Genomic DNA, 26,311 nt, shown 5'->3' with positions numbered 1-26,311 from the left:
GACTCCTTCCTCTCTGATGACTCTAGCTTGTGTCAAGTTGACACATAAAACTAGCCAGTACATCCCCCTCCCATTCAACCTCTGCCCCAGTCCTCAGAGCTTTGTCCTTGTCGGTTTCTGTGGTGATATATTGTGTACCTTAATAAAATTTGCCTGAGGATCAGAGAATAGAACAAGCCACTAGATTAAACATAGATGCCCGGCAGTGGTGGCACACACCTTTAATCCATCTGGATCTCTGTGAGTTCAAAGCCACCGTGGACTACATGAGATCAAGTCCGTCCAGGAGAGAAACAGCCAGGCAGTGGTGGCACACACCTTTAATCCCAGCATGTGGGAAGTCACACGCCTTCAATCTCAGCACTAGGAAGTAAGTAATATGGTGGGTGGAGAAAGGTGTATAAAGCGTGAGGAGACAGGAACAAAACCTTTTAAGGCTGAGGAAGCCCTTTCGGCTGAAGCTCTTTCAGGCTGAGGAGTTGGTGAGGTGAGAGGGGGTGGCTGTGGCAGCTCTGCTTCTTTGATCTTTCAGCTTTTATCCCAGCTCCGGGTTTTTTACTAAAAGACATGTAGAGTGTCATGCTACAGGTTTCTCTGCCGTTCATTGTTCTCCAGTTCCCAGCTCAGTTCTTTTGATACTTTAGAATCAGTACACGTTTTGTCATCACTGTGCTCACCTTAAAGTCATCTTGGGCAGGTGAGAGTCATAAAGCGGTTCCTCTCGTTTATCCTGCACCAGCATCAAACTTCCAGGTTAGGTGCCAGCAGCCTGGAAGGAAAACTCAGGAAATACCACACACACACACGCACACGCACACGCACATGCACACGCAAAGATGCAGAGTCATAGAGAAAGACCTCTGTAAGAGTGTTGACCTCTGGCTTGCACATGCACACCACACACACATACACACACATACAAACACTCAAAAGCAGCTGGGCAGTAGTGGCGCACACCTTTAATCCCAGCACTTGGGAGGCAGAGGCAGGTGGATCTCTGTAAGTTCAAGACCAGCCTGGTCAATAGAGCAAGTTCCAGGACAGCCAGGGCTACCAAAGAAACCCTGTCTTGAAAAACAAAACAACAACAACAAAAATACTCAAAATCTGGACATAGCAGCACATAACTATAATCCCAGCATTTAGGAGGCAGGAGGATGCCACTAGTTCAAGACCTACCTGATCTACATAAGTTCCAGGCCACCAGGGCTACACAGAAAACCTAAAAGACAATAGTAACAACAAAAGTCTCCAGAGCCTACATAAAGGCTCAGAACTGTCTGTAACTCCAGCTCTAGGATCCGATGCTCTCTTTTGACCTACCATGGGCACCCTGGCTCAATGGGACCCCAAGGCTTCCATCTGGCTACTAGCTCCATGGAATGTCAGCTGCAGGCACTGGCAGAGCCTGTGAAGGTGCAGAGTGCAGGAAGCTAAGCTGTTACACTTTCTCACCTGCAGCCTCAGTGCTGAGGTAGTCTCTCCTTTGTTTGGGGGTGGGGTAGGGTGAAGGGAGCAAGAAAGCACCTTCCTTATATCCTTACTCATCCAGCCTCACTCTAGACCTAAGCTGAGTCTAGAGGAGCCCTTGGAAGAGGACATTCTTGTCTTGGGTTCCCAGAACCCTGTGTAGGGCTGCCATGGCAAAGTGGTGACCTGAGGCTTTAGACTCATCGGGCTAAGGCACCTCCTTACATTGAGGTAGCTGGGGATAGAAGTAAGAACCTTCCCTCTTTAGCTTGTCTAGGTACTATGCCCCTCAAATACCATAATCAAAAGCAAGTCCCAGAGTACAAAGAGGCATTATTGTACAGCCAACAATGTCAAGTGTTCCTATGGGACACTGTCTTTTTTTTTCTTTTTTTTGGGGGGAGGGACACTATCTTTTTAAATTTTTCTTCGTATTTTGTTTTGGTTTTGGTTTTTGAGACAGAGTCTCAAGTCGGGCGGTGGTGGCCCGTGCCTTTAATCCCAGCACTCAGGTGGCAGAAATAGCCAGATCTCTGTGAGTTCAAGGCCAGCCTGGTCTACAGAACAAATTCCAAGACAGGCTCCAAAACTATACAGAGAAACCCTGTCTTGAAAAAAACAAACAAGATTTGTGTGTGTGTGTGTGTGTGTGTGTGTGTGTGTGTGTGTGTAAATGTATTCCATATGTGTCCTCTGGAAGAGCAGCAAATACTCTTAACCACTGAGATCTCTCCAGCCTTCAGGTGCAATTTTTTTTTTAATTTTTAAACTTTATGTTTTGTTTGCAGACATGTCTGCACCACATGTGTGCTTGGTGCCAGGGGAGGCCTGAAGAGGGCATCAGATCTCCGGGAACTGAAGTTATAAATGATTGTGAGCTGCCCTGGGGGTTCTGGGAATTGAACCCTGGCCCTCTGGAAAAGCAGCCAGTTCCCTTAGCCATCTTTCTTTCTTTCTTTCTTTTTTTTTTTTTAGCCATCTTTTTTGTTCCCTGCAATTTTCTGAAAGTATATTATATCCATGGTTGGCTGAACTCACCAATGTGGAACCCATGGGTACGCAGGGCCAATTGTATATTGCATCTTTCTTTTCATTAGAAAATGCAAAGTCTTATTTTCACATCCACTCCCAAGTGCAGAAGTTCTGTCCATTTTTATGTCCATTCTCTTACTAGTTCATCTCAATCTTTTGCAGTGTAAAAACTATGTTATAGCATTAATTGAAGGACAAAGATGTAGCTCAATTGGTAGAGTGCCAACCTAGCATACAAGAAGTCCTGGGTTCGATGCACGGCACATGAACTGAACCCAGGTTCTCTGTAAGAACAGCCAACATTCTTATCTACTGAGCCATCTCTCCAGCCCCTTCTAGCCCCTCCCCGCCAAACACCTAAATCAATGTCCACTATCCACCATTGATACTTGGTTTGTGTGGTAGTTAATCTTGGTGGCCAACTTAATAAGCTCAGAATCATCATGGAAATACTCTGGAGGTGTCTGTGAAGGAGTTTTTAGATCTAGTTAATGGCAGTGAAAAACCCACCCCAAGTGTTAGTGGCACCATCCAATGGGCTGGGGTTCGGGATTGAATAAAAGAGAAAGTGAGTACCCACACCCATTGCTTTTTGCTTCCTGACTGTGGACACAGGTGAGCAGCTGCCTCAAGCTCCTGCTCTCATGACTTCCTCTCCATGATGGACTGGACTGTACCTGGGAACCGAGAACCGAGATAACCCTTCTGAAGCTGTTTGTATCAGGTATCTTGTCAAAGTAACCACTGAGATTATTCTTGTTTCATTTCCACTGTGGCTGCAGACTTAAGCACAGCCTCCCAAAGGAAAGACCAGTCTCTATGGAATCTTCTAGGGTCGGGCTTTTCTCATGTGAGCCCACTGTTTATAGAGACTGGCCCACCTTTGGAAGGAAACCTGGAACAAGGGTACAGGATGCTCAGCCACCAGCAGCAGCATGTTTTATTGCAACCAGAATCCCCTGGTCATGTGAAGAAGGGATGGGACAGGACACAAGGCATAACATGTCTGGTCATGGATGACATGCTCCCAGACCAGGACACAAAGACAGATGGGAAGGGTATCCAATGATTCTGAGGTGGAGGGTAGTTGGAAAGGGGGTGGAGTCCATTTCAGCAGAGTCGTCCCTGGAAGGGACCTAAGGGAGAGGGGACAATTGGAAGTGAGGGTCCAGATGACCTAAGAGGCTCAGGAGTGTCTGGGGCAACTTTTGCATGGGTCCCTGTGGATGTTGTGAGAAGACAGCAAAGATGCACTCTGTCATTGGGAGGAGGGAAGGAAAGAAAAAGGCTCAAAATGACAGTCACAGGCCAGCACCCACAGGTGGGACCTGGCATCCTGACTCCTAGATCAGGGCTATGTCCACAGATGTCTCCAGGCATCACCACAGCCTGGGTGACCTGTCTGGTCAGCCAAGGGTCCTATGTGGGGATCTGCACACGGCCCAGGTCCTGATCCATGATCTGGAGGACATCATCCAGGATAGAAGGCCCTAGGTCCACGTGCAGAGACAGCAGGGAGCTTGCATGGGACAGGAAAGGCTCCTCAGCCTCTGGCTCTGGGCTCATCCCATTGTGGGGCGAGCCAGCCTCTGGAATCCTCCAGATGTCCTGTGGGGAGGACTTTGGAGAAGGCTGTGGTGACTCCAGGTGCAAACGAGGGGGCTTAGGCGGAGCCTGGGCTGTGGGCAGGGTGAGGGCCTGGGGACCACCAATGACAGGAAGGGAGATGGCGTTTTTGAGCAGAGGTGACAGCCCACCGGGGAGCTCTCGCCCACACACAGTGGCAGTACGAGTGAACTGGAAGGGAAGGTCGAAGCTGCCATCCTCCTCAGCCTCCTCCACTGCTGTTCCTGGAAGGAGGTGGAACTTGCCCTGCAGGAAGGAGATGTCCCCAAACATGTCATCACCACCACCGCTGCCAATGTGAATAGTGTGACGGAAGTCCCCAAGTGGTGGGCTAATCATGTCTGAGGACAGCAGGTCCCGAAGTTTCTCTTTCTTGCCTTTGCGGCTGCCACGTTTCAGATAAATGGGGACCTTGGTGGACATGGTGACTTTAGCACACAGCCCCGGCTGCTCAGTCCTCAGTATCCTCCCAACACCCTCAGCCCAAAACTCTGGCTCCAGAGGGCACTGTTCAGATGTCCACACTTGCCAAAAACTAAAGATTAGAGGGTAGATGTGATTAAAGTTGGCCCAATGAAGACAGGATGTGTGAATACACCCCACTTTCTTCTCAGATGGATGAAAGTCCTTTTGGAGAACTGGAGGCAGAAAGGTGAGATCTCAGCAGTGATGGGTTTTGTTCTTGTTCCAAGATTCTTTCCTTAGTCCAAGGTTGAGAAGCTGAAATGAAAGAACACATAAATAAGGGGCAGGAAGACAATAGACAAAGCAACTGTTGAGGTGAGGTGCATGCCAATAATTCCAACATTCAGGAGACACAGAATCAGGAGTTCAAGTCCAGCCTAGGCTACATGAGGCCCTGCCTCAAAACAATACACAACAGAGAGTTGAGGGTGTAGCTCAGTTACAGTGATTGCCCAGCATGCAGGAATCCCTGGTTCAGTCCCAGCACTCCCTAAATGCATGCATGGTGGTGCAGCCAGTATCCTCAGCACTTGAAAGGTAGAGAGAGACAAGAGGATCAGGAGTACAAAGGTTAGCCTTGGCTACCCACCAATTTCTGACTATGAAGTCAGCCTCAGATACATAAAGCCCCGTCTCAAAAAATGGAGAAAAATAGCCTGGGGGTAGTGGCACTCACTTTTAATCCCAGCACTCGGGAGGCAGAGGCAGGTGGATCTCTGCGGTTGAAGCCAGCCTGGTCTACAGAGTGAGTTCCAAGACAGCCAGGGCTACACAAAGAGAAACGCTGTCTTGAAACACACACACACACACACACACACACACACACACACACACACACACACTGGAGAAGAATAAATGAAGGGGCAGGGGCAGGGGAGATGATGGCTTGATGGGTAAAAGCACTTGCTGACAAGGCTGTAGCCCTGAATTTGATCTGCAGAACCACAGGAGGAGAAAACTGAATCCTGAAAGTTGTTCTCTGATCTCTTCATGCAGGCTGTGGCATGTGCCCAAAATCATAAACACACAAAAATAATAAAAATAAAAATAACTAAAAAGTCAACTCATGTGGGGCTTGGGGAAATCACAACTTTAATCTTAGCACAAGGAAGGCAGAGGCAAGTAGATCTCTGTGATTTTGAGGCCAGCCTGGTCTACATGGTGGGTGGGGGGAGATCTGAGTTGTTTTGTTTTTCAAGACAGGGTCCCCTGTGTAGCCCTGACTGTCCTGGAACCCTCTCTGTAGACCAAACTGGCCTCCAATTCAGAGATCCAACTGTTTCTGCCTCCTGAGAGCTGAGATTAAAGACTTGGGCCACCACTACCCCCTCTTTTTTTGTTTTTTCTTTTCAAACAGTTTCACTATGTAGCCTTGATTGACCTAGAGCTTACCGTGTAGACTAGGCTGATCTGGAACTCAGAGATCCACCTACCTTTGCCTTCCAAGTACTGGGATTAAAAGTGTAAACTGTAACACCTCTCCCCACGTCTCTTGAGGGGAAACAGAGGTCCAGAATCTTTTTTTTTTTTTTTTTTTTTGGTTTTTCGAGACAAGGTTTCTCTGTGTTGCTTTGTGCCTTTCCTGGAACTCACTTTGGAGACCAGGCTGGCCTCGAACTCACAGAGATCCACCTGCCTCTGCCTCCCGAGTGCTGGGATTAAAGGCGTGCGCCACCAACGCCCGGCGAGGTCCAGAATCTTAATGGTAGGTCCTTAGACACCTACAAACTCCAGCCCCTGATCCCTGTCTCTTCTTACTGCTCTGCCTGGGTATTCACTCTCATCCCTGACCTCCATTAACTCTGTTCTGCCACAAAGAAAGTGTCCCATTGTATGTGAGTCTCACCATTGGTCTCAGCTCCCTGCTCAACTGAGGCCTGGTACAGTGCGGGAAACACAGGTGTCCAGCCAACAATGCTGAATGGCCAGTGCCTCACACTGGACCTAACACTTGCCACTTGGAGGTTTCCCTTTCCTCCTCCCTCAGGTCAGGAGCAGAGGCTGACTCTGACCTTCCTCCCAGTCCCTCCTCCCTCCTCCCTGCCCCCTGCCCCTCCTCCCAGCTCCAGCACTGAGAGAGATGGAGCAGCATTCTGAGAGCTTTGCAAACATGTTATCACAACCCTCCTATGATCCCCATTAGAACATTAAAACTCTCTGGGCTGCCATATAGCTCCTGGCAGAGCGCATGCCTAGCAGGAGAAACAAAGTGAAACAAACGGGAAATATAAAAACAGTTTGGATTTCCACAAGACACTACAGAGAGAGGCAAGCAAAATGTGGAAGCATGGTCAAAGGGATGCCATTTTTCTTTTAGATTTATGATTATGAGTGTTTTAACTACAAATATGTAAGTGCACCATGTGCATGGCTGCTGGTGTCTACGGAGGTCAGAGGAGAACAGCAACTGCCCTGGAGCTGGAGTTACCTTTGGTTGTAAGCCACCACGTGGGTGCTGAGAACCCAACCTCTGCAAAAGTGACAAGTGTTTTAATCACTGGGTCATCTGTCCAGCCCTGAGAGGGTGCCATTTATTAAAAGCATTGCCTACCAATGCTCCTGCCATCCACACTCCGTATATGCCAGCCTGCATAGGATCCTATCTTAACATGAGAAATGAGAAAGAGTCAGGAAGGTTGTCCTAACAGCCGAAAGAAAGGTGGTGTATGGTCACTGCTTTAGAAGGAAAGATGTCCCGTAGGTGATCTCTAACACTTTGCCCCGTTGGTACACATGTATAATATACAGGTGTGTGAAGGGGTATTGGCCTAAACGCTGGTGATGGTATAATTTCAGGCTGACTTTTCCTCTCCTATTTAGACCTGAGTCTCACTTTGACTGGCCTGGAACTCAGAGATTTATCTGTATCTGTCTTCTGGGTGTTGGAACTAAAGATGAGTGCCACCATGCCCAAATTCTTTAAAAAAAAAAAAAAAAAAAAAAAGGCTATGGGGGAGGGCACTGAAGAGATGTCTTAGTGGTAAAGAGCATTTACTGTTCTTCCAGGGAACTTGAGTTCAGTTCCCAGCATTCACATGGCAGCTCATAACCATATGTAACGCCAGTTCCATGGGATCTGATACTCTCTCCTGGCTTCCGCAGGAATCATGCATAAAGGAACACACAAACATATATAGGCAATGTACTTATACATATAAAATAAGAAATCTTAAAAAAAAAAAAAAGATCAGGGCAGTAGTGCCACATGACTTTAATCCCAGCACTTGGGAGGCAGAGGCTGGTGGATCTCTTTTGAGTTCAAGGCCAGCCTGGTCCACAGAGAGAATTTCAGAACAGTCAGGGCTACACAGAGAAACCCGGTCTCAAAGAACAAGAATATATATATATATATATATATATATATATATATATATATATATATATATATCACGAATCCTCCTAATTGGTCTTAATAAAACCCAGAGCCAGATATCAGGGTAAATGTTTAAAGATCAGAGAAGCAGAGCAGCTAGCCACTAGAGTTCTTACCTCTGCCAAATCCTCAGCCTGAAAGAGCTCTGAGCTCCTGTTTCCTCCCACCTTACATTTCTTTCTCTGCCCAGCCATATCACTTCCTGTCTCCACCTGCCTAGTGCTGGAATCAAAGGTGTGTGCCACTACTGCCTGGCTTTGTTTCTCTTTTAGACTGGATCAATCTTGTATAGTCCAGGGTGGCTTTGAACTCAGATCTGTCTGTCTCTGCCTCCTAAGTGCTGGGATTAAAGGTGTGTGCCACCAACTCCCCGGCCTCTATGGCTAACTAGTGGCTAGCTTTGCCCTCTGATCTTCAGGCAAGCTTTATTTGTTAAGTCATACACAAAATATCATCATATATATGTGGGGTGCTCCACAAATTGAGTGCCATCCTGGTACAGGGGCCGCACTAACCATCTCTGTATCGTTCTGATTTAGTATGTGTGCTGTTACAGTGAGCACTTGTTCAGTTTTATATAAATGCAGTTTTCTTTTTTGAGGCATTGTCTAAAAACACAAAACAAATAAATAAAAATCTAAACAACTGAGTTACACTCCAGCCATCAGTTTAATAAGCATGTGGTGTTTATGTAGTCGGGGGAAAAAATATTTTTAAGGTGAAAAAAAATGCACCGTGAACAGGCGTCATGCTGGTTTAACAAAAAAGGGAAGCAGAATCGGAGCAGGTATACCCTCCAGTCCCTCGGTGGGGGTTAGTCCCCTGCAAGCGCCTTTGACTCCACATGCAGAATCCAGTACAAATGGCAGAGAAACATGTCCATGCTCACATCGCAGCCTGGGGCAGGGCCAGGACTGAGGCCCCAGGAGCCCATCTTCCTCCACTAAGCCTCCTCCAGGCCAGCCCGTACCTGAGCAAGAGGCACCCACCGTTTCCTCTGCCTCAGTCTCTATCCTGGGTAGGCAAAGGGTGATGAGGAAGGGCAGGAAGGAGGCAGCAGGATGCAGGCAGGGCAGAGTCCTAACTGCCCCCATCCCAGCACAGGTCCTTGCTCAGGAAACCCCACCCCAAGGCCGGACACCCTAGGCCAGTCATGCTGAACCATGGAGACTGACATCTCTAGTCTCCAGAGCACCCGCAGCCAACAGGAAACAGGAATGACTCTTGTGGTAGATTCCAGCTAATTCTAGAGCTGTCGGAAGAAGACACACTCTAAGTCTTAGAATCCTGTCACTGATTTATCCTGTGACCACCACACCTAACACAAGGTCTGCTGACAACATCTAATCTGTTCAGTTTGCTGCTGTGAAGCACTGGAGTAACTCTTGCTTCCTTTCCACTGAGGGAGAGTTGGGCTGATTGGTGAGATCTGCCTAGAGCCTGGGCCAGGTCCTTCCCCCACCTTCACTCCATCACACTAGAGCTCTAAGACAGCTTGGGTGTTTCCACAGCAAATTGGGCGTCCCTGACAGCTGTCTCACTCTGAGCCAGATGTACCCACCCAAATCCAGATGTGAGGGGAACAGAGGCTAAAGGGAAGGGTGGGGCCAGCATCAACCACCCAAGAGAAAGCTGGGAATAACAACCAGAAATCCTAAATAGATCTAGCAACCACAGGACCGGAGGCTCCAGCCTGCCATGGGGTTCCTTACACACTAACTCTCTAAGCCACGCTGTGGTGGGTGCCATCACTGTCCTTGATAGTCAGAGTGGATAGTCAGAGATATTAAGGAACTTTATCAAGGTCATCCAGCTAGCAAGGACAGGCACTGGTACCAAGGCTGGCCATGTGGCTTCAAGGCAGTGGACCACACCAGTGGTGATATGGATGGGGAGCAGGAGAGAAGTCAGCAAGTCTCCGGGCTTCCTTTGTGTAGTCATATTCCCTTGGCTGCCACTTCCCCGACTTGGAAGTGTTCAGAGCTCTAAGGAGCTCCGATGAGAGGAAGGCTGCCAGGAGCTTCCTCCAACAATGGGAGGAGCAGATGGGAGCCATCCCAGCTCTGTGGGTTGCCCTGGACAGCAACCCTGGGCCTCCCTCAGAGAAAATGACTTCCTGGAGGCAGATCCCTTCTGCTCATGGAGAATATTTAGCCCTGCTCACTCTGGATGTTCATGGACCTTCCCCTCCCTCCATACACACTTCAAAACTAATGTTTTCTTCTTCTTCCTCTTTTTCCTCTCCTCCTCCTCCTCCTCCTCCTCCTCCTCCTCCTTCCTTTTGGTCACAGGGTCTCACTATGTAGACCAGGCTGGCGTCAAACTCATAGAGATCTGCCTGCTTCCACCTCCCAAATGTTTGGATTAAAAGTGTGCCACCTGGCCGGGCATGATGATGAATGTCTTTAATCCTAGCACTTGGGAGGCAGAGGCAGAGGCAGAGGCCAGCTTGGTTTGCATAGTGAGTTCTAGGACAGCCAGGGCTACACAGTAAGACCCTGTCAAACATTCAAGTCTCAAAAAACCAACAGGGCGAAAAAAGTGTGCTACCTTGCCCAGCTCTGGGTGTGATTTTTGCTCCATCTCTTAAATGCTTACTAAAAAGGCTTTTTGTTTGTTTTCTGTTTCCTGGTTTTTTGGACAGGATTTCTCCGTGTAACTGGTTGTCCTGACTGTCCTGGTACTCACTCTGTAGACCAGGCCAGTCGAACTTAGAAATCTCCCTGCCTCTAAGAACTAAAAAACTGCCTCTAAAAACCAAACAATAAAATGTAAAAGTTTTCTTTATTGTTATTGTGTGAGTATATGCATGATTTGTGTGTGTCGGCACATGTACATGCAAGCTCGCACACAAGCTCGTATGTACTATGGCATGTGTGTGGAGGTCAGGGGACAGCTTTGTGGAGTCGGTTCTTTCCTTCCATCTTTAAATGTTTCGGGGATGGAACTCATCTCCAAGCTTGCTCAGCAAGCGACTTCTGCTGAGACATCTTGGCAGCCCAAAAGGAATAGTTTGAAATCAGTTCCACCTGGGACTCTGTGACCTTGGGCAATGCATCTTTCCTCTCTGAGACTGGACTCACCTTCCCCATCTTTAAAATGGGCTGACCCATTGCTATACTGAAAACTAGAGGCTCTGCATAAATAGATGAGTCCACAGTCACTATCAAAGGATATTCAGCGAATATCTGCAGGGCCTTTCTCAAACCCTTCGGCTCTCCCTGGTTGCAACAAGAACAAAAACCGGACCCTGCTCAGCCCCCAGGCGTGGGTCTCCTCTTGCCAGCCCTGACAGCCACCTCAGAATCTCCTTCTCCTGCAGCCGTCTCCCTGGGTCCCAGTGCAGAGAAGCGCTAAGACCCATGGTCGCTAGGTGGCGCGCGCGCCCCCCGCTATCACCCAGCTTTCTAGGGTCCCACCAAGCACACCGGCTATAGGCTGACGCCCACCGAGGAGCTGCGCGCTCCAGTACCCGAGGTGCATCACTCATAGGGTCCTTTTCTCTGGGTCGCACAATCAGACCACGGTGAGGGTAGAATTGCGACGATTAGGGACCTTGTCCCGGTCCCTGAGCTCTGGGAGGGGCCTTGCCTGAGCTTCCCCGCCTGGGCGAGGTCCCAGTGTCGGCTTGGCACACCGCCAGGTTTCGGACGTGCAGGCCCCCGCCTTCCTGCGAGTCCGGCTGCTCAGCCCTGGTTATCGTTCCCGCGCTGACCCCTCCAGTTCCCCAGCCAAGCGCTGCCCAGCGCGGCGCAGATCCGTTTCAGTAACATTGCAGCTAAAGATAGGAGGACACCTCACCATCCGCTAAAAATACGGCCTCCATCCCAAGCGGGGACACGGGCCGAGGAGAGGATGCTCCCTGGTCCCAGGGCTCCAGCACTGAACACTGCCTACAGCCAGGAGCTGCGAGACTGACAGCGCAGAGCCCTGCGAGCTGTGGGAGGTCATGGGTAGGGGGGCGGGGACCCAGGCGCCTGGTAAGGAGCCTGATCTGGGCCAGAACCGAGCACCACCCTGGATGGGACTCTCCAAGGAGCCACCAGAGGCCTGAAAAACCCCAGCCCAAACTCACCTTGAGGAGCGCGGGCAAAGCCGCAGAGCTGCGTGGCTGGGATAGAGCACCAGGGAGGGCCTGGGAACTTACAGTGCAGACCTCAGGCCCTAAGCCCCGCCCCCGACGCTCGGAGCCAATCCCAGGCCGCTCCTCTCCAGCCCCCTCCCACACATCCCCGCCCACCGCGGCACCGCCCAGGTTCTCCCTTCTGCAGAGACTCCGCTGCGAGATTCCAGAGCCTCAGCCTCCAGCAGCTCTGTAGCAGTGGTGGATTCGAGGACGCCAGCTGTGCATGTTGGAGTCAAAACGTTAGGCTAGAAGCACTGGGCCAGCAAAGACCGGAAGAGCGAATTCTTGAGAAATCTCTGAGCGTCCTTGGATGGGTTTCCTTGCCAGAAGGACTGGGACCTGGGAGGCGTCCGCACTAGTGTATTCTGTGACTGTACCGGAAAGAATTGGGTTTTGCAGGCGCCTTACAAACTTAGGAGTACTTTGAAGAATTTGACCTAACCTAGGAGAGAGAGTGACGGAAAGGGGAGAGAGAAAGAGCCCTGGGGGGGGGGGGGCGGTGCAGAGAAAAACAGAAACACAGAAACAAACCGAGAAAGACAGAGACTGGGCATGCCTGTGTGCTGTCCTGCTAGGTGGTTTCCCAGGTGGGTTTGGACTCCTACAGAGATTCGTTCATTCATACAGTCACACAGTATCAGAAACAATTATTGAAGGCCAAGTCCTCAGGTTGCTGAGATAGACCGAGGGAAACCTGTCATCTCTCCGATTTGTACGTGGAGTAACTTCATTGAGTGTTTGCTTGTGGTTGGCGAAGCTGAGGGATTGAGATTCAAGAAATTCAAGGTCCCAGGCACAGGATGATACCCTTCCAGGTGGATAAGAGCTAAGAGGAGTGAGGCAAAAGAAGAGGTGGACAATTCTGGGAGGAGAGGAGCCAGAATGCTTGGCTTCCAGGTAGCAAATGTAGAAAGGGTGTGTGTGTATAGGAGGGAAGGATGCTGGGGTGAGGGTATGTGTCAGCCAAGTCCCGGAGGGAGGGGAGAATGGGAAGGAATATGAGTCATGTGTCCCTACAGATGTGCATGTTCTGGGCAAGGAAATACAGCTCTGAGGAGCTCAGTGAGTTTTCCTGTATGTTAGTCCCTTTGTTTAATACCCAGTCACACATGCATGTATGTATGTGTGTGTGCGCACACACACACACACACACACACACACACACACACACACTCACATGCCCTCACACTCACACACATGCAGAGGACATTCTTTATTTCTTAAAAAAAAAAAAAAATCACATTGGCCAGGCAGTGGTGGCACATGCCTTTAATCCCAGCACTTGGGAGGCAGAGGCAGGTGGATTTCTGTGAGTTTGAGGCCAGCCTGGACTACAGAGTGAGTTCCAGGTCTGCCAAAGCTACACAGAGAAATCCTGTCTTGAAAAAAACAAAAAACAAAAAACAAACAAAAAAATTACATTGAAGGCAGAGGTAGGTCAATTTCTGTGAGTTCAAGGCCAACCTGGTCAACATAGTGAGTTCCAGGACAGCCAAGGCTATGTAGACAGACCCTGTCTCAAAACAAATGAACAAAAAAATTGAAACAAAACAAACAGAAACCCAGCAACAACAATAAAATTACATTGAGCCAGGTATGGTGGCATTTTAACCTCTGGAACCTTGATTGCTTGTTATGTGGGAAGGGAGGATTTCAGTTACCCAGGGAATTATGATAAGCAGAACTCCTGGGCTCAAGCAGTCCTCCTTCCTCAACTTCCCAAAGAGCTGGGACTATAAATGTAAACCACCATGCCCTGCTCAGTTGACTTTAAGACTTTAAAACAGAGGGGTTTTTTTGTTTGTTTGTTTGTTTTTGGTTTTTCAAGACAGGGTTTCTCTGTGTAGCTTTGCGCCTTTCCTGGAACTCACTCTGTAGACCAGGCTGGCCTCGAACTCACAGAGACCGCCTGTCTCTGCCTCCCAAGTGCTGGGATTAAAGGTGTGTGCCACCACTGCCCGGCTTAAAACAGAGATTATCCTGGGCTAGGCATATACTTCAGTTCACAGGGTGCTTAAATAGCATGTGTGAGGCCCTGGGTTCTGTCCTCAGCACTGTATAAACAGGGTGTGATGGTGTAAACCTGTAATCCCAGCACTCAGAAAGTGGAGGCAGGAGGACTTCAAGGTTATTCTCCTCCAACAAATAGTTAATTCAAGTCCAAAATTAAAAGAAGGTCATTATGAGTGAGGACTTAGTAGCTAAGGGTGCTTGTTGTCATGCCTCACAACCTGAGTTTGATTTCTGGGGCTTTCATGGTGGAAGAAGGAGAGAACTAACTTTTAAATGTTGTTCTCTGACCTCCACGTACAACCATGGCACACATGTATGTCCCTTACCTCCACAAAAATCAGTGTAATTATTTTTTAAGACAGAATGTCCTAGCCGGGCAGTGGTGGTGCACACTGTTAATCCCAGCACTCGGGAGGCAGAGGCAGGCGGATCTCTGTGAGTTCAAGGCCAGCCTGGTCTACAGAGTGAGTTCCAGGAAAGGCGCAAAACTACACAGAGAAACCCTGTCTCGAAAAACCAAAAAAAAAAAAAAGACAGAATGTCCTCAATCACCTGAATGGGCCAAGTTTGACTACAAGGGTCCTTAAAACCAGAAAGGACAAAAGAATGAGAGAAGCCCACAAGCTAGCCTGGCAGCACATGCCTGTCATCCCAGTGCTAGAGAGCTGGGAAAGCAGAGGCAGAGGAATTGCATCAAGTCTGAGGCCAGCCTGGTCTACAGAGAATTACAGGCCAGCCTGGGCTACATAGTGAGACCCTGTGTCAAAAACAACAAAAAGGGGTGGAGTAATAATGAAATGGTCCAGCTTCTGATCCTCCTGCCTCCACCTTCTGAATGCTGGGATCACAGACTTGCACCATCCACCCTGTTTATTCAGCGCTGAGGACAGAACCCAGGGTGTCACACATGCACTCTGTGAAATAAAGTACATTATCCCCAAGCCTGATGACCGAGGTGTGAGCTCCAGAACTCTTGTGGTAGAAGGAGAGAACCCATTCCCACAGGTTTTCTTCTGACCTCTCCACACATAAATACATAAATATTTTTTTAAATGAAGGGAAGGGAAGGGCAAGCCAGAAAGATACTATGGGGTTATTCTCAGAGGTGAAAGAAGGGCCCACAAGGCAAGGAACTCTGAATGCTCCAATCGCTGGAGAAGATAAGGACGAGCAGACTCTCCCCTGGAGCCTCCGGAACATCTGTGCTAACTAACACCTTGACTGTAACTTCATGAGACTTCTAACCTATATGACATGGTGATGAATTGTGTGGTGTCATCGTTTTAAATTATGTGTGTGTGTCTGCCTCTGTGGGGATGTGGGCAGATGGCCTTCGAGGCACCCAGAAGGCCTTGTTACAGGTGCTTGTGAACAGCTTGACATGGGCTCCGGGAACCATGCTGGATGACACCAGCAGCGTGCACGTTAACCCCGGAGCTGTCCCTTCAGCCCGGTTTGTATGCTTCTCAGCCACCAAGATTGTGCTAACTTGTTTCAGTTGTCATTTGGAAATGAACGAAAAGGAAGTTTTAGATTTTTTTTTTTTTTTTTGCTGTTTTTTTGTTTTTATGTTTTGAGACAGTGTCTTACTACATAGCCCTGACTGGCTCGGAACGCTCTACATAGACCAGGCTAGCCTCAAACTCACAGAGATCCACCTGCCTCTGCCTCTCGAGTGCCGGCATTGAAGGTGCGTGCCATCATACTTGGCAGGATTTAATCTTCAGGTGACTGTACTCCTTGCTTAGTGACCCAAGACAGGTCAGGATTGGCCTGGATGGCTTAGAGGAAAACTGAGGACAGTCCTGGGAAGGAACCTGGACCACACTGTCATATGTTTGAGGGCTATACTTTGAATATATCCCCTGAAAGGCGTATGTTGGAAATTTACTTCCCACAGCAAGTGTTGGGAGGTGGGGCCTGCTGGGGGCTGTTCAGGTCAGAGGGCTCTAAGCCCACAAAAAGGTTTAGTGTCAACTATGGAAGGCTTGGAGGATGCAAGCCCACTTTCTTTCTCCCTCTCTCCCCACCCACCCACCCACTCTCTCTTCTGCCTCTTGCCAGGGTATGAAACAGTATGAGGATCCTCACCAGATGCCAGCTGGCATCCAGATGTTCTCAGATGTTCCAGCCTCCAGGACCAGAGCTGGCAACAAAGCAGAAAGTAACAGAGGGTTGGGGGAATCATAAGCTCTCCTCCACAGCACGCCACTGGCCCACAGCTCAGCTCCGCCCTCAGCACTGCCCACAGCGCGGCACAGCCAGCAAGCAGCCCGGGCTCTTTGGTGCAGTCTCCGTAGAGGGGCAGATGGTGGGGGCGGGGCTGGAGGGGGTATGTAGATTACAGCAGAGCAGACTGAAGCTGCCTCCTGTGCCATGGGAATGGTTTTCAGCAACCCTGGAAGGGAAGATCGTTGAGCGCAGGCTGTCCATGCTGCTGGGATGGCTCCTTGGCTCTTGCTGTTATCTTGAGCGAGACAATGACCTGGTCTGCACCCAGGATGCCCTGGCCCTGGGTTCTGCCTGCGCAGGGCAGCTTAGCTGTTCCTGCATTTATTTATTTATTTTTTTAATCTATTGCCAAGATATTACTAGCTAAGACCATGAGCATTCTATTTTTTTTTTTTTTTTTTTTTTTGGTTTTTCGAGACAGGGTTTCTCTGCATAGCTTCCTGCATTTATGAACAGACTAGAGACACAGGGTCCCTGAGGAAACTCCCAGTGGGTGAGATTGAGCGTACACACCTGGTGTTGCCATTTGGAGTCTCACAGTTAACCATTTATAGAATGGAATTTCTACTTGGGCATTGTGGTATGTGCCTGTAGTTCCAGCACTCAAAAGGTTGAGACAGGAGGATTGCCCTAATTTCTAGACTAACCTGGGCCACATATTGAGTTCCAGACCAACCAGGTCTACATAGTGATAACCTTGTCTCAAAACAAAAGTAAATAATAAATAAATAAAAAGATTTCAGTTACTAAACTGGCTTTTTACACCACTCCTTAGGCTACATGTAAAGACCTAGGTGTGTGTATCGCTGGAGGCTAGAGTAGCCTAAGTCTTTGGGGACAGTCTAGGTGGCTTGCACTTCTGTTAGAGACACTCAGGTAAGGTGTCTACAGCTCCCAGTCCGGATCCTGTGTTCATGCTGAACACACCAATTGGGATATGGAATGTGTCCATTGGAATGGTTCTTGGGCACTGTGGTGGCTGAGAGGCAGGACCCAGATGTACCCATCAGGCCATGATGGGTACAGTAGAAGAGGGGGTTCAGCTTTCATCTCAGCCCACACTTCCCTGACCTAGGATGGGCCCACTAGGTCCAGCCCTACAGCTTCCTCCCCCACGGAGATGACCACATAGAGACTGACTCAATCCTTCCTTCCCTCCTTGCCACTTCTTCCTGGAAATTGCCCTCATCTTGGGCCTTGACCTGATGGGCCCTGGAGAATACTGCCAGAAGTCCCCCATCCCCCAAGGCTGGCCAGAAGGAAGAGACCAACATCGAGTCCCTCTCCTCTCCACTGGGCTGCAGCCAGCTCTGCACCCCTTGGGAATACAGGGCCCTGAGAGGTAGGTGGGATGACGGAGATGACAGGGATGATCATCTTGGGGGCATCGAGAGAAGGCACTGGGAAGGGATGATGGAGGTCTCATGAGGTATGTGAGCTCCCTTCCTGGGTCACAGGGCATCTGGGAGTGGTGAAGGAGCTGTGTTCAGCCCTGGGAAGCCTTGAGTCCCAGCTCAGCACAGCCTGCGGTTCCTGTGACCTGAGCCCACCCCAAGCCTTGGCTGGATTCTTTTCCTTGATTGTTTTGTGTTTCCTTCCTCCCCAGGACTCTTGCCAAGCCCTGCCCGCCCCTCCTCCCTTTTCACCCCCTTTTGGAGAACTTGACCATCAAGGCTGGGGTTCCAGATGAGCAGTCATCCACGGAGTCACCCCCAGATGGTGGCCTCTACTCTGGAGCCCTCCTTGGGAATTGGGTGGTAGGGGACTTTCCTTTAGGTTTGAGTTTTGGCCTCTAGCCCAGTGGCATGGGGTTTTCCAGAGTGGTGACAGTCCTGTCCTAGTAGGAACAAGCTCAGGCACTTCCTCCCAGAAGCCTTTGGGAGTATCCCGGCCCCAAATTACAGGATGAGCAGAGCCTGCCTTCAGGACTTCCTATGCCTAGGACTTCCTAGGTCCCTTGTCATTATCATGAAAAGCTTTCCCCATCTCAGGCTGCTCTCAAACTGAAACCTCCCTCCTCTGTCTCTGAGTGGTGGTATCGCAGGTGTGTACCAACATACCATCCTAAAAAGACATTTTGTTTGTTTGTTTGTATTTTGAGACAGGGTCTCTCTACATAGCCCTGGCTGTCCTGCAACTCTATGTAGACCAGGCTCTGGTCTCAAACTCACAGAGATTTGCTTGCCTCTGCCTCCAGAGTGCTGATAAAGGTATGGGCCACCATGCCCGGCCCATAAAGCTATTTTTTCATGTGATCTTTACCTGGGGACCTACTGGACTCGGGAAGACACAGTGGACAAGTTGGGCGAACCTCTGCAACAAATCACCCAAGGTGAAAGAACAGCAATTCTAAAGCAGCATGGATGTGATGTCTCAAAGTCCTCAAGACAGCATCAAGCTACTGAGGAAAAAACAGATATGGATTTGCTGCCAGGGGTAGAGACACAAAGAAGAGGGTTAGCAAAGCTTTAAGGAAAGGGGGACAGGTGAGCAGATATTAATGGATGAGTTGGAGTTTGCTAGACAGAGAAAAGGAGGGACATTCCATGAGGACCAGGAGGAAGCCTGGGGAGACTAAGACCAAGAGGACTTGGCACATACAGAGTATGACCGTGAGATGAGATACACAACACAGCAAGGCACAGAAGGGGACAGGAAGAGGGTGTACTGGCTACTTTTTTTTTTTTTTTTTTTTGGTCAACTTGATGTAAGAGGAAATATCAACTCAGGAATTGCTCAGATCAGACTGGCCTGTAGCCATGTCTGTCAGAGACTGTTGTGACTCTGTTGGGTGGCACTGTCCCTCGGCAGGCAGGACTGGGCTGTATGGAAAAGCTAGCTGGTTGGATTCCTCTGTGGCTTCTTGAGTTCCTTCCCTGACTTCCCTCAGCGATAGACGGTGACCTGGAAGTGTAAGCTGAAATGAACCCTTTCCTCCCTGAGTTGTTTTAACACAGTAACAGAGAGCAAAGTAGGGAAGTGATGGGCTCTTTTCTAGTGCACAGGACCCGTCACTTGTTCTGGAGGCTGCTTCCCAACTTTGCAGTCTCCAGTGGGATTGACTCCACCCCTCAAACTCTCAAAGTGGGCTTGAGGCTTGTACTTGGCCAGTCTGAGCCATAGCAATGGTTCAGGGGAGGATGGAAATGGTGTTAACAGTAAACACGAGCTTGGGAACTTCCTGGGCCTGTGAGGGTTCCAAACAAGAGTAGAGATGCTGGTGGCCAACTCTGCTACCCTAAGAGAAGAGCCCGAGAGTAAGAGCAACATGGGGAAAGCAGGGCACTTCCTGTGTTGGGTACACTTATAATTCCAATACTCAGGAAGTGGAAGTAGGAGGATCTGGAGTTCAAGATCAGCCTGGACTACTTAGAACCTGTCCCACCCTCCCCTTGAGGCAAGAAAATGAATCTATGACATTGCATGTGCTCCTGGTCCCAGCCATACCCAAAGCATTTTCCATTACATTAGCTAACAAATTCCAGTTTTTGCTTGGGGTTTTGGTGTGATTTCTGTCACTTGCCACTGAGAAGGAAAGGCTCGTTGCTGAGTAACTGCAGGCCATGGATAGTCATAACAGTTGCTGAGTAAATCGTGAAGGACAACAAAGGTCTTACAGAGGTATGCCACTGTGGTAGTTTGAATAAAAATGGTCCCCATAGGCCCATAGGGAGTGGCACTATGAGGAGGTGTGGCTTTGTTGGAGTGGGTGTGACCTTATTGGAGGAAGTGTGTCTCAGTCTCTTTCTGTTGCCTACAGATCCAGATGTAGAACTCTCAGCTCCTTCTCCAGCCCCACGTCTGCCTGCATGCTGATATACTTTCCACCATGATGATAATGGACTAAACCTCTAAAACTGTAGGCCAGCCCCAATTAAATATTTTCCTTTGTAAGAGTTGCTGTGGAGCCAGGCGGTGGTGGCACACGCCTTTAATCCCAGCACTCAGGGGCAGAGGCAGGCGGATCTCTGTGAGTTCGAGGCCAGGCTCCAAAGCTACACAGAGAAACCCTGTCTCGAAAAACAACAACAACAAAAGAGTTGCTGTGGCCATGGTGTTTCTTTACAGCAATAAAATCCTAAGACAGACACAATCAGAATAATCATTTTGTTTTTTAGAGACAGGATCTCACTATGTAGTTCTGGCTGGTTTCAAACTCACTGTGCTGGCTAGATTTATATCAACTTGGCACATGCTAGCATTATCTAAAAGGAGGGGGGACCTCAATTGGAAAAATACCTCCTCCATAAGATACAGCTGTAGGGCATTTTCTTAATTAGTGATTCATGGAGGAGGGCCCAGCCCATTGTAAGTGGAACTGGGCTGGGTTGGTGGTCCTAGGTTCTATAAGAAAGTAGGCTAGCCAGGCAGTGGTGGTGCACATCTTTAATCCCAGCATTCCAGAGGCAGAGACAGGCTGATCTCTGTGAGTTTGAGGCCAGCCTGATCTACAGAGTGAGTTCCAGGACAGCCAGGGCTGTTACACAAAGAAACTCTGTTTCAAAAAGCCAACAACAACAACAACAAAAGAAAGAGAGAGAGAGAGAGAAAGAAAGAAAGAAAGAAAGAAAGAAAGAAAGAAAGAAAGAAAGAAAGAAAGAAAGAGAGAAATAAAAGAAGGGAAAAGGAAGGAAGAAAGAAAGGAAGATAGGAAGAAAGGCTGAGCAAGCCAGTAACCAGCACCCCTCCATGGCCTCTGCATCAGTTCCTGCCTCCAGGTTCCTGGCCTATTTGAGTTCCTGTCCTGGCTTCCTTCAGTGATAAACAGCAACATTGAAGTGTAAGCCAAACAAACCCTTTCCTCCCTAGCTTGCTTTTCCTTCAACATGTTTCATTGCCAGTGCACTAGAAATCGTACCTAAGAAACTCAGTATGTAGACTGGCTTTGAACTTGTATTAATTCTCCTGCCTCTGCCTCCCAAATTCTGGGATTACAGGTTGCATTCCCATGCCCAATCCAGACTCACACTTCTTTTTTTTTAATTGAAATTACTTTTCCAACAAGGTATCTTTTCATGTGGCTCAAAACTCAGACGTTTCAAGAATCAGTTTCTCCGTCACCCTGACCTCCAGGCACCCACTTCTCCCAGAGATGACGGCATTATCAGCTTTCACAAACACTCCCAGAGCTGTTGAGCAAGCAAGGCTCCTCCCATCTGTTTTACACAAATGCTAAATATTTAGACAAGTTGAGCCCCCAAATCCTGCAGGCACTGATGGGAGTCACAGGGAGGGCAGGACCTACTGTTGGGGGTGATGGGGAAAGCCCTCTTCTGTGGGGCCTCTGTGGCTTTCTGTTGGCATCATATTTTGCAGACTGCTTGCTGTGGTTTGGATATGCACTGACCCCTGAGTACACCCACGTTGAAGTTTAATTCCAGGAAAGCTTGGTGGTGCAAGTCTGTGATCCCAGCACTGAAGAGGTGTTATATGCCATGCACTCTAGCAGAACTGAGACAATTGTGAACAAGACCCTCCTAGTCCTTGGGGATCAAGAGTGAATAGTGTAAGTGACAGGCTATGGAGCACTTCAGGAATTAGGTGGCAGGAAAGTTGTGATTACTTTTGTTGTTAAAGCAGGGATGGGATGGGGCTGGAGAGATGGCTCAGTGGCTGAGAGGATCTGTTGTCTTTCAGAGTACAATTCCCAGCATCCATATTCAGATGGTTCATAACTGCCTGTAACTCTAGCTCCAGGGCAATCTGACACCTCTGGCCTTCTGGCCTTCTAAGGTACCTGCATTCACATGCATGTAGCCCCCATACATAAATCAAGAATAATAATTTTTTTGTTGTTTTTGAGATAGGGTTTCTGTGTAATCACCCTAGCTCTCCTGGAATTCGCTTCGTAGACCAAGCTAGCCTTGAACTCACAAAGATCTGCCTGACACTGCCTCCCAAGTACAGGGATTAAAGGCATATGCCACCATGCTCTGCCCAAGATAAATCTTTTACTTTTTATTTTATTTTTTTTTTGGTTTTTCGAGACAGGGTTTCTCTGTGTAGTTTTGGTGCCTGTCCTGGACTAGCTCTATAGACCAGGCTGGACTCGAACTCACAGAGATCCGCCTGCCTCTGCCTCCCAAGTGCTGGGATTAAAGGCGTGCACCACCACCACCTGGCTTTTATTTATTCTTTGTGTCTTTCACATCATGCATCTCAATCCCATTCATTTCCTCATCCCTTCATATCTGCCCTCTGCCCTTGCAACCCCTTCCCCATCATAAACCTAAAAAAAAAAAAAAAAAAAAAAGAAGCAGCCGGGTGGTGGTAGCACAGGCTTCTAATCCCAGCATTAGGGAGGCAGAGTTGGCGGATCTCTGTGAGTTCAAGGCCAGCCTGGTCTACAGAGTGAGTTCCAGGACAGCCAGAGCTACACAGAGGAACCCTGTCTCAAAAAACAAAAACAAACAAACAGAAAAATTAAGGCTGGTGACGTAGCTCATTTGGCAGTGTTTACCTAGCATGAGCAAGGCTCTGGGTTCGATCTCCAGCACTAAATAAACACCCATGTAATCCCAGCACTCAGGAGGTAGGAGGACCAGGAGTTAAGGCCAGCTTCAGCTATATATTGAGTTTGAACAGGATATGGGAGTGACCCCAAGCCCTGTGACACATATCCCTAGAGGCAACTTCTGTTACTAGAAATGTTCTAGGGGGCCTCAGGCACTCATGGGAACAGCAGGCTTCAGGGGAAACCCTGCTGGGAGTCAGGAATGATCTTGCTCTCCATCTCTGCTTGTTCTACCAGAGGTCACCTCTGGCCCCTCTCTGGTAAGTGAGATATCATAACAGGCTCAGTGCAAGAAGTGGGCCAGAGGGGAGCCCTCCCCAATACTGTTCCTGCTGGGTGGAAAAGCCTCCTCTGAATAGCACCAGGTCTGGGGACTGCTCTTGCTGTCCTGTCTGTGCTCCTGTTGTGTGCTGGGACACGCCCTGGAGCTCCTGGGCATAATCAGGAGAGTGGAGTGGGCAGTGGAGACAGGGCTGGCCGGGCTGTCAGGGAAGAGTGTCCAGGAACCAGGGTCAGTGGGGTCACGAGCAGCAGCTGTTCTTGAGACCTCTGATCCAGGGCAGCTGCAGGCCCTCAGCTGTCAGGCAGACTCTGGGCTGAGAGGAGCCTGGGGCTAGAGGAGGGTGGGGATGGGAATGTAGAGCTGGCTTTGGCCCAGCCTCATCTGAAGGCAGCCTGCTCTAGGGCCCCAGGCATTTCCAGGGCATTCCCACATCGAGCAGAACAACTGAGGATATGTGAGAGGTGGCCAGTGGCCTGAACACAGTGGACTAAGCCCACCTTGGATATCTGTCCTCTTTGGTGTCTGTCTGTTCTCTTGGACATCTTTGGAGGTTTCCCAGTCAGAACCTTGTATCTGCCCATCCCTGCCACGCTCATCTAACACTGATCTTTGCCCTGTGACTTTTAGGTTCAAACGTTGCCCACAGCTTCCAGCTAGATCTATAGCATGACCCCCTTGCCTGCCAGGCTTCCAGGGCTGAATTTAGAATAGTGATCATTATGTCACCCTTTCCAGGCCCAGGTCCCACCAGATCAGCTCCTGGTATGACAACGTTCCTCTCCTCTCCTCCCAGGCACAGGGCTGGGCTGGTTCCCAGGACTCTTAAGCCACTCTACTCGGGTGGCTTAGTGCATCAGTGTATGACACAGATATGAGACAGTCCAGGACTCAGACTCCAGCCCCCTGGAGCCTTATACATTAAAGCAGAACTCATAGGCCCTTAGAAGGTCCTTTCTGCTTTGTGCAGCTGAGGCTGGCCCCAGACTCTTGATCCTTCTTCCGCCAGCTAGGATGATTACGGCTGTATGCTATCCTGCCACCATGCCTGGCTAGTCCAGCGGTTTAGCTGTAAAACTAAAAAAAAAAAAAAAAAAAAAAAAAAAAAAAAAAAAAAAAAAAAAAAAAAAGTTATCTAATTGGGATATATAACAAATTTCAATTTTTTAAAAAGAATATTTATTTTATGTGTATGTGCTCGTATATATGGGCATCATGTGCAGTCCCAGCTTGAGATACAAAGCAAGACTTTGTCTTAAGAAAATCCAAAACCAACCAACCAAAAAAGAAATAAAAAGGCTCTGCCTCCCCAGTGCTGGGATTAAAGGCCGCCGCCGCCCGGCTTGGCTCAGGGTTTAAGAACACTGCTGCTCTTGCAGAGGACCCGAGCTGGTTCCCAGCCTCCACATGGCGGCTCCCAGCACCCACATGGCGGCTCCCAGCCATCTGTAACTCCAGATCTGTTCCTTCTTCTGACTTCCACGGTTCCTCATGCCTGCACATGCACACACATACTTGGGTACATACACATAAAATAAATGTTCTTTAAAAACTCCAGGGGGCTGGAGAGACGGCTCAGTGTTTCAGAGCACTGGCTGCTCTTCCAGAGGACCTGGGTTCAATTCCCAGCACCTCACATGGCAGCTCATGGCATGTCTGCTACTCCTGTTCCAGGGGATCCGACACCCTCACACAGACATATATGCAAGCACATCAAATAAAAATAAACCATTAAAAAATAGATAAAAGTTAAAAACTCCACAAGCTGAAGTTTATTACATAAATTTTTTCAAAGTGTTAAAACACTATTCTTTGTCTGGTAGACTTCGTTCTGGGCTGGAGGGAGGAGCTGTGTAAGTGCCGGGCCATCACGTGGTTCTGCCAGGCCCAGGGCCAAAGTGAGGAGTTAGCTCAGGGAAGTGGCAGAGCCAAGGAACCTGAGGTCAAAGGGAGGAAACCTACACTCTGGGTGACTCCAGAAAGCAGGATGGAATGGAAGGACCTGAGGGCCAGCGTCCTGGCGTTGGTCCAGCCCTCCTGCCCCTGGGTGTCCCCTAGCTTTGCTCCTGGCACTCGACTGAGTTCCCACGAATGGGAGCTATGAGGGGCTTTTGTTCCCCTCAGCAACTCTGTCCTACGCCTGAAAGGAGAGAGGGTGGCAGTTTCCCTCAGGGAGTGAAGAAGATGCTCTGGAGAGGAGGAGGCAGGACAGTTTCCTCAGAGCCATCTATCTGCCCCACCCCCCCAGCTCTGTGTCAAGGGTCCACTGGAGACCAGACCTGGGGGAGATGCCACCAAAAGAAGTTGGAAGGCAGATGGGGCCCTGCCAGTCTGTACCCTCCATCACTGGTACTTCAGTTCCGAGATCCCGTGCCCATGCGCAGGCGCACAGGCGAGCTCTATGGGCGACAGATGCTGCAGGAGACTGGCACTGCAGTTGAAGTCAAGGACCAGGAAAATGAGTTGGCAGTCACTTGGCACCAACTTCCTGACAAGAGTCAAAAAGAACCTTCTGGTGGCAGAGGCACGTCTGCCAGACCTGTCTGCTCTCTGAGGCCATAACTTCCTTTTCGTTTGGGTCTTAAAGGTCCTCCCCATCATCTCCAGCCCCATTTGACTGGTATCCAGGCAACAGCCCTAGGCTTCCACTCACACCTATGACAGGGAGCCCTGGATTTCTCTTCCCACTGCCTTTGGGCCTCTCCGCTTGAACTCACAATCTCCCATTGCCAAGTGTCCGCCTCTGCCTAAGGCTCCAAATCTTCCTGAGTCTGGAAAGACAGGGGCTCTGTCCATTGTGGGGCTACAGCTCCCCAGAGGAGTCTCATGGGTGGGCAGCAGGATGTAGCTAGAGCTTGTTTATTGTGGCCTGGGGGTTTAATCTTCCCAGGCCGTTTCTAAGGCAAGGGCGGGCCGGGCTGAGAGCTGATGTTTGGTTTGGTTAAAACACAACAGCTCTTGTGCCGCGCATGCCACTTCCGAGGCTGACAAATCACATGGGCAATGTGGACCATTAAATGTTTCCTATGGTCAGGTGTGGTGGCGCACATCTTTAATCTCAGCACTGGGAGGCAAAGGCAGCTGGATCTCTGAGTTTGAAGCCAGCCTGGTCTACAGAGTGAGTTCCAGGATAGCCAGGGCTACACAGAGAAACCCTGTCTCAAAACAACAAAAAACAAA

At 49.3% G+C, this 26,311-nt stretch overlaps 1 protein-coding gene and 1 non-coding gene across 2 annotated transcripts; both read right to left on the bottom strand.

Moving 5' to 3' along the window:
- Positions 1 to 3,424: 3,424 nt before the first annotated feature.
- Positions 3,425 to 12,130, bottom strand: Cdc42ep2 (CDC42 effector protein 2). The gene is made up of 2 exons (XM_059248752.1): positions 12,042 to 12,130; positions 3,425 to 4,848 (listed from the first exon to the last, which is right to left on the bottom strand). Exon 2 carries the CDS (start codon positions 4,549 to 4,551, stop codon positions 3,922 to 3,924), a length of 630 nt encoding a protein of 209 aa, XP_059104735.1. The 5' UTR covers positions 4,552 to 4,848; positions 12,042 to 12,130; the 3' UTR covers positions 3,425 to 3,921.
- LOC131902887 (U6 spliceosomal RNA) lies at positions 8,425 to 8,529 on the bottom strand. Its single transcript, XR_009377162.1, has one exon. It is a non-coding gene; the product is annotated as a U6 spliceosomal RNA (small nuclear RNA).
- Positions 12,131 to 26,311: the final 14,181 nt, after the last annotated feature.

The sequence above is a fragment of the Peromyscus eremicus genome, chromosome 1 (assembly GCF_949786415.1).
Source record: "Peromyscus eremicus chromosome 1, PerEre_H2_v1, whole genome shotgun sequence".
Classification (NCBI taxonomy): domain Eukaryota; kingdom Metazoa; phylum Chordata; class Mammalia; order Rodentia; family Cricetidae; genus Peromyscus; species Peromyscus eremicus.
This window is presented reverse-complemented; position numbering and strand designations above follow the sequence as displayed.

What these genes read in the sequence shown, in the direction of transcription:
- Cdc42ep2 (XM_059248752.1), bottom strand. Translation starts at nt 4,551, where the DNA reads ATGTCCACCAAGGTCCCCATTTATCTGAAACGTGGCAGCCGCAAAGGC.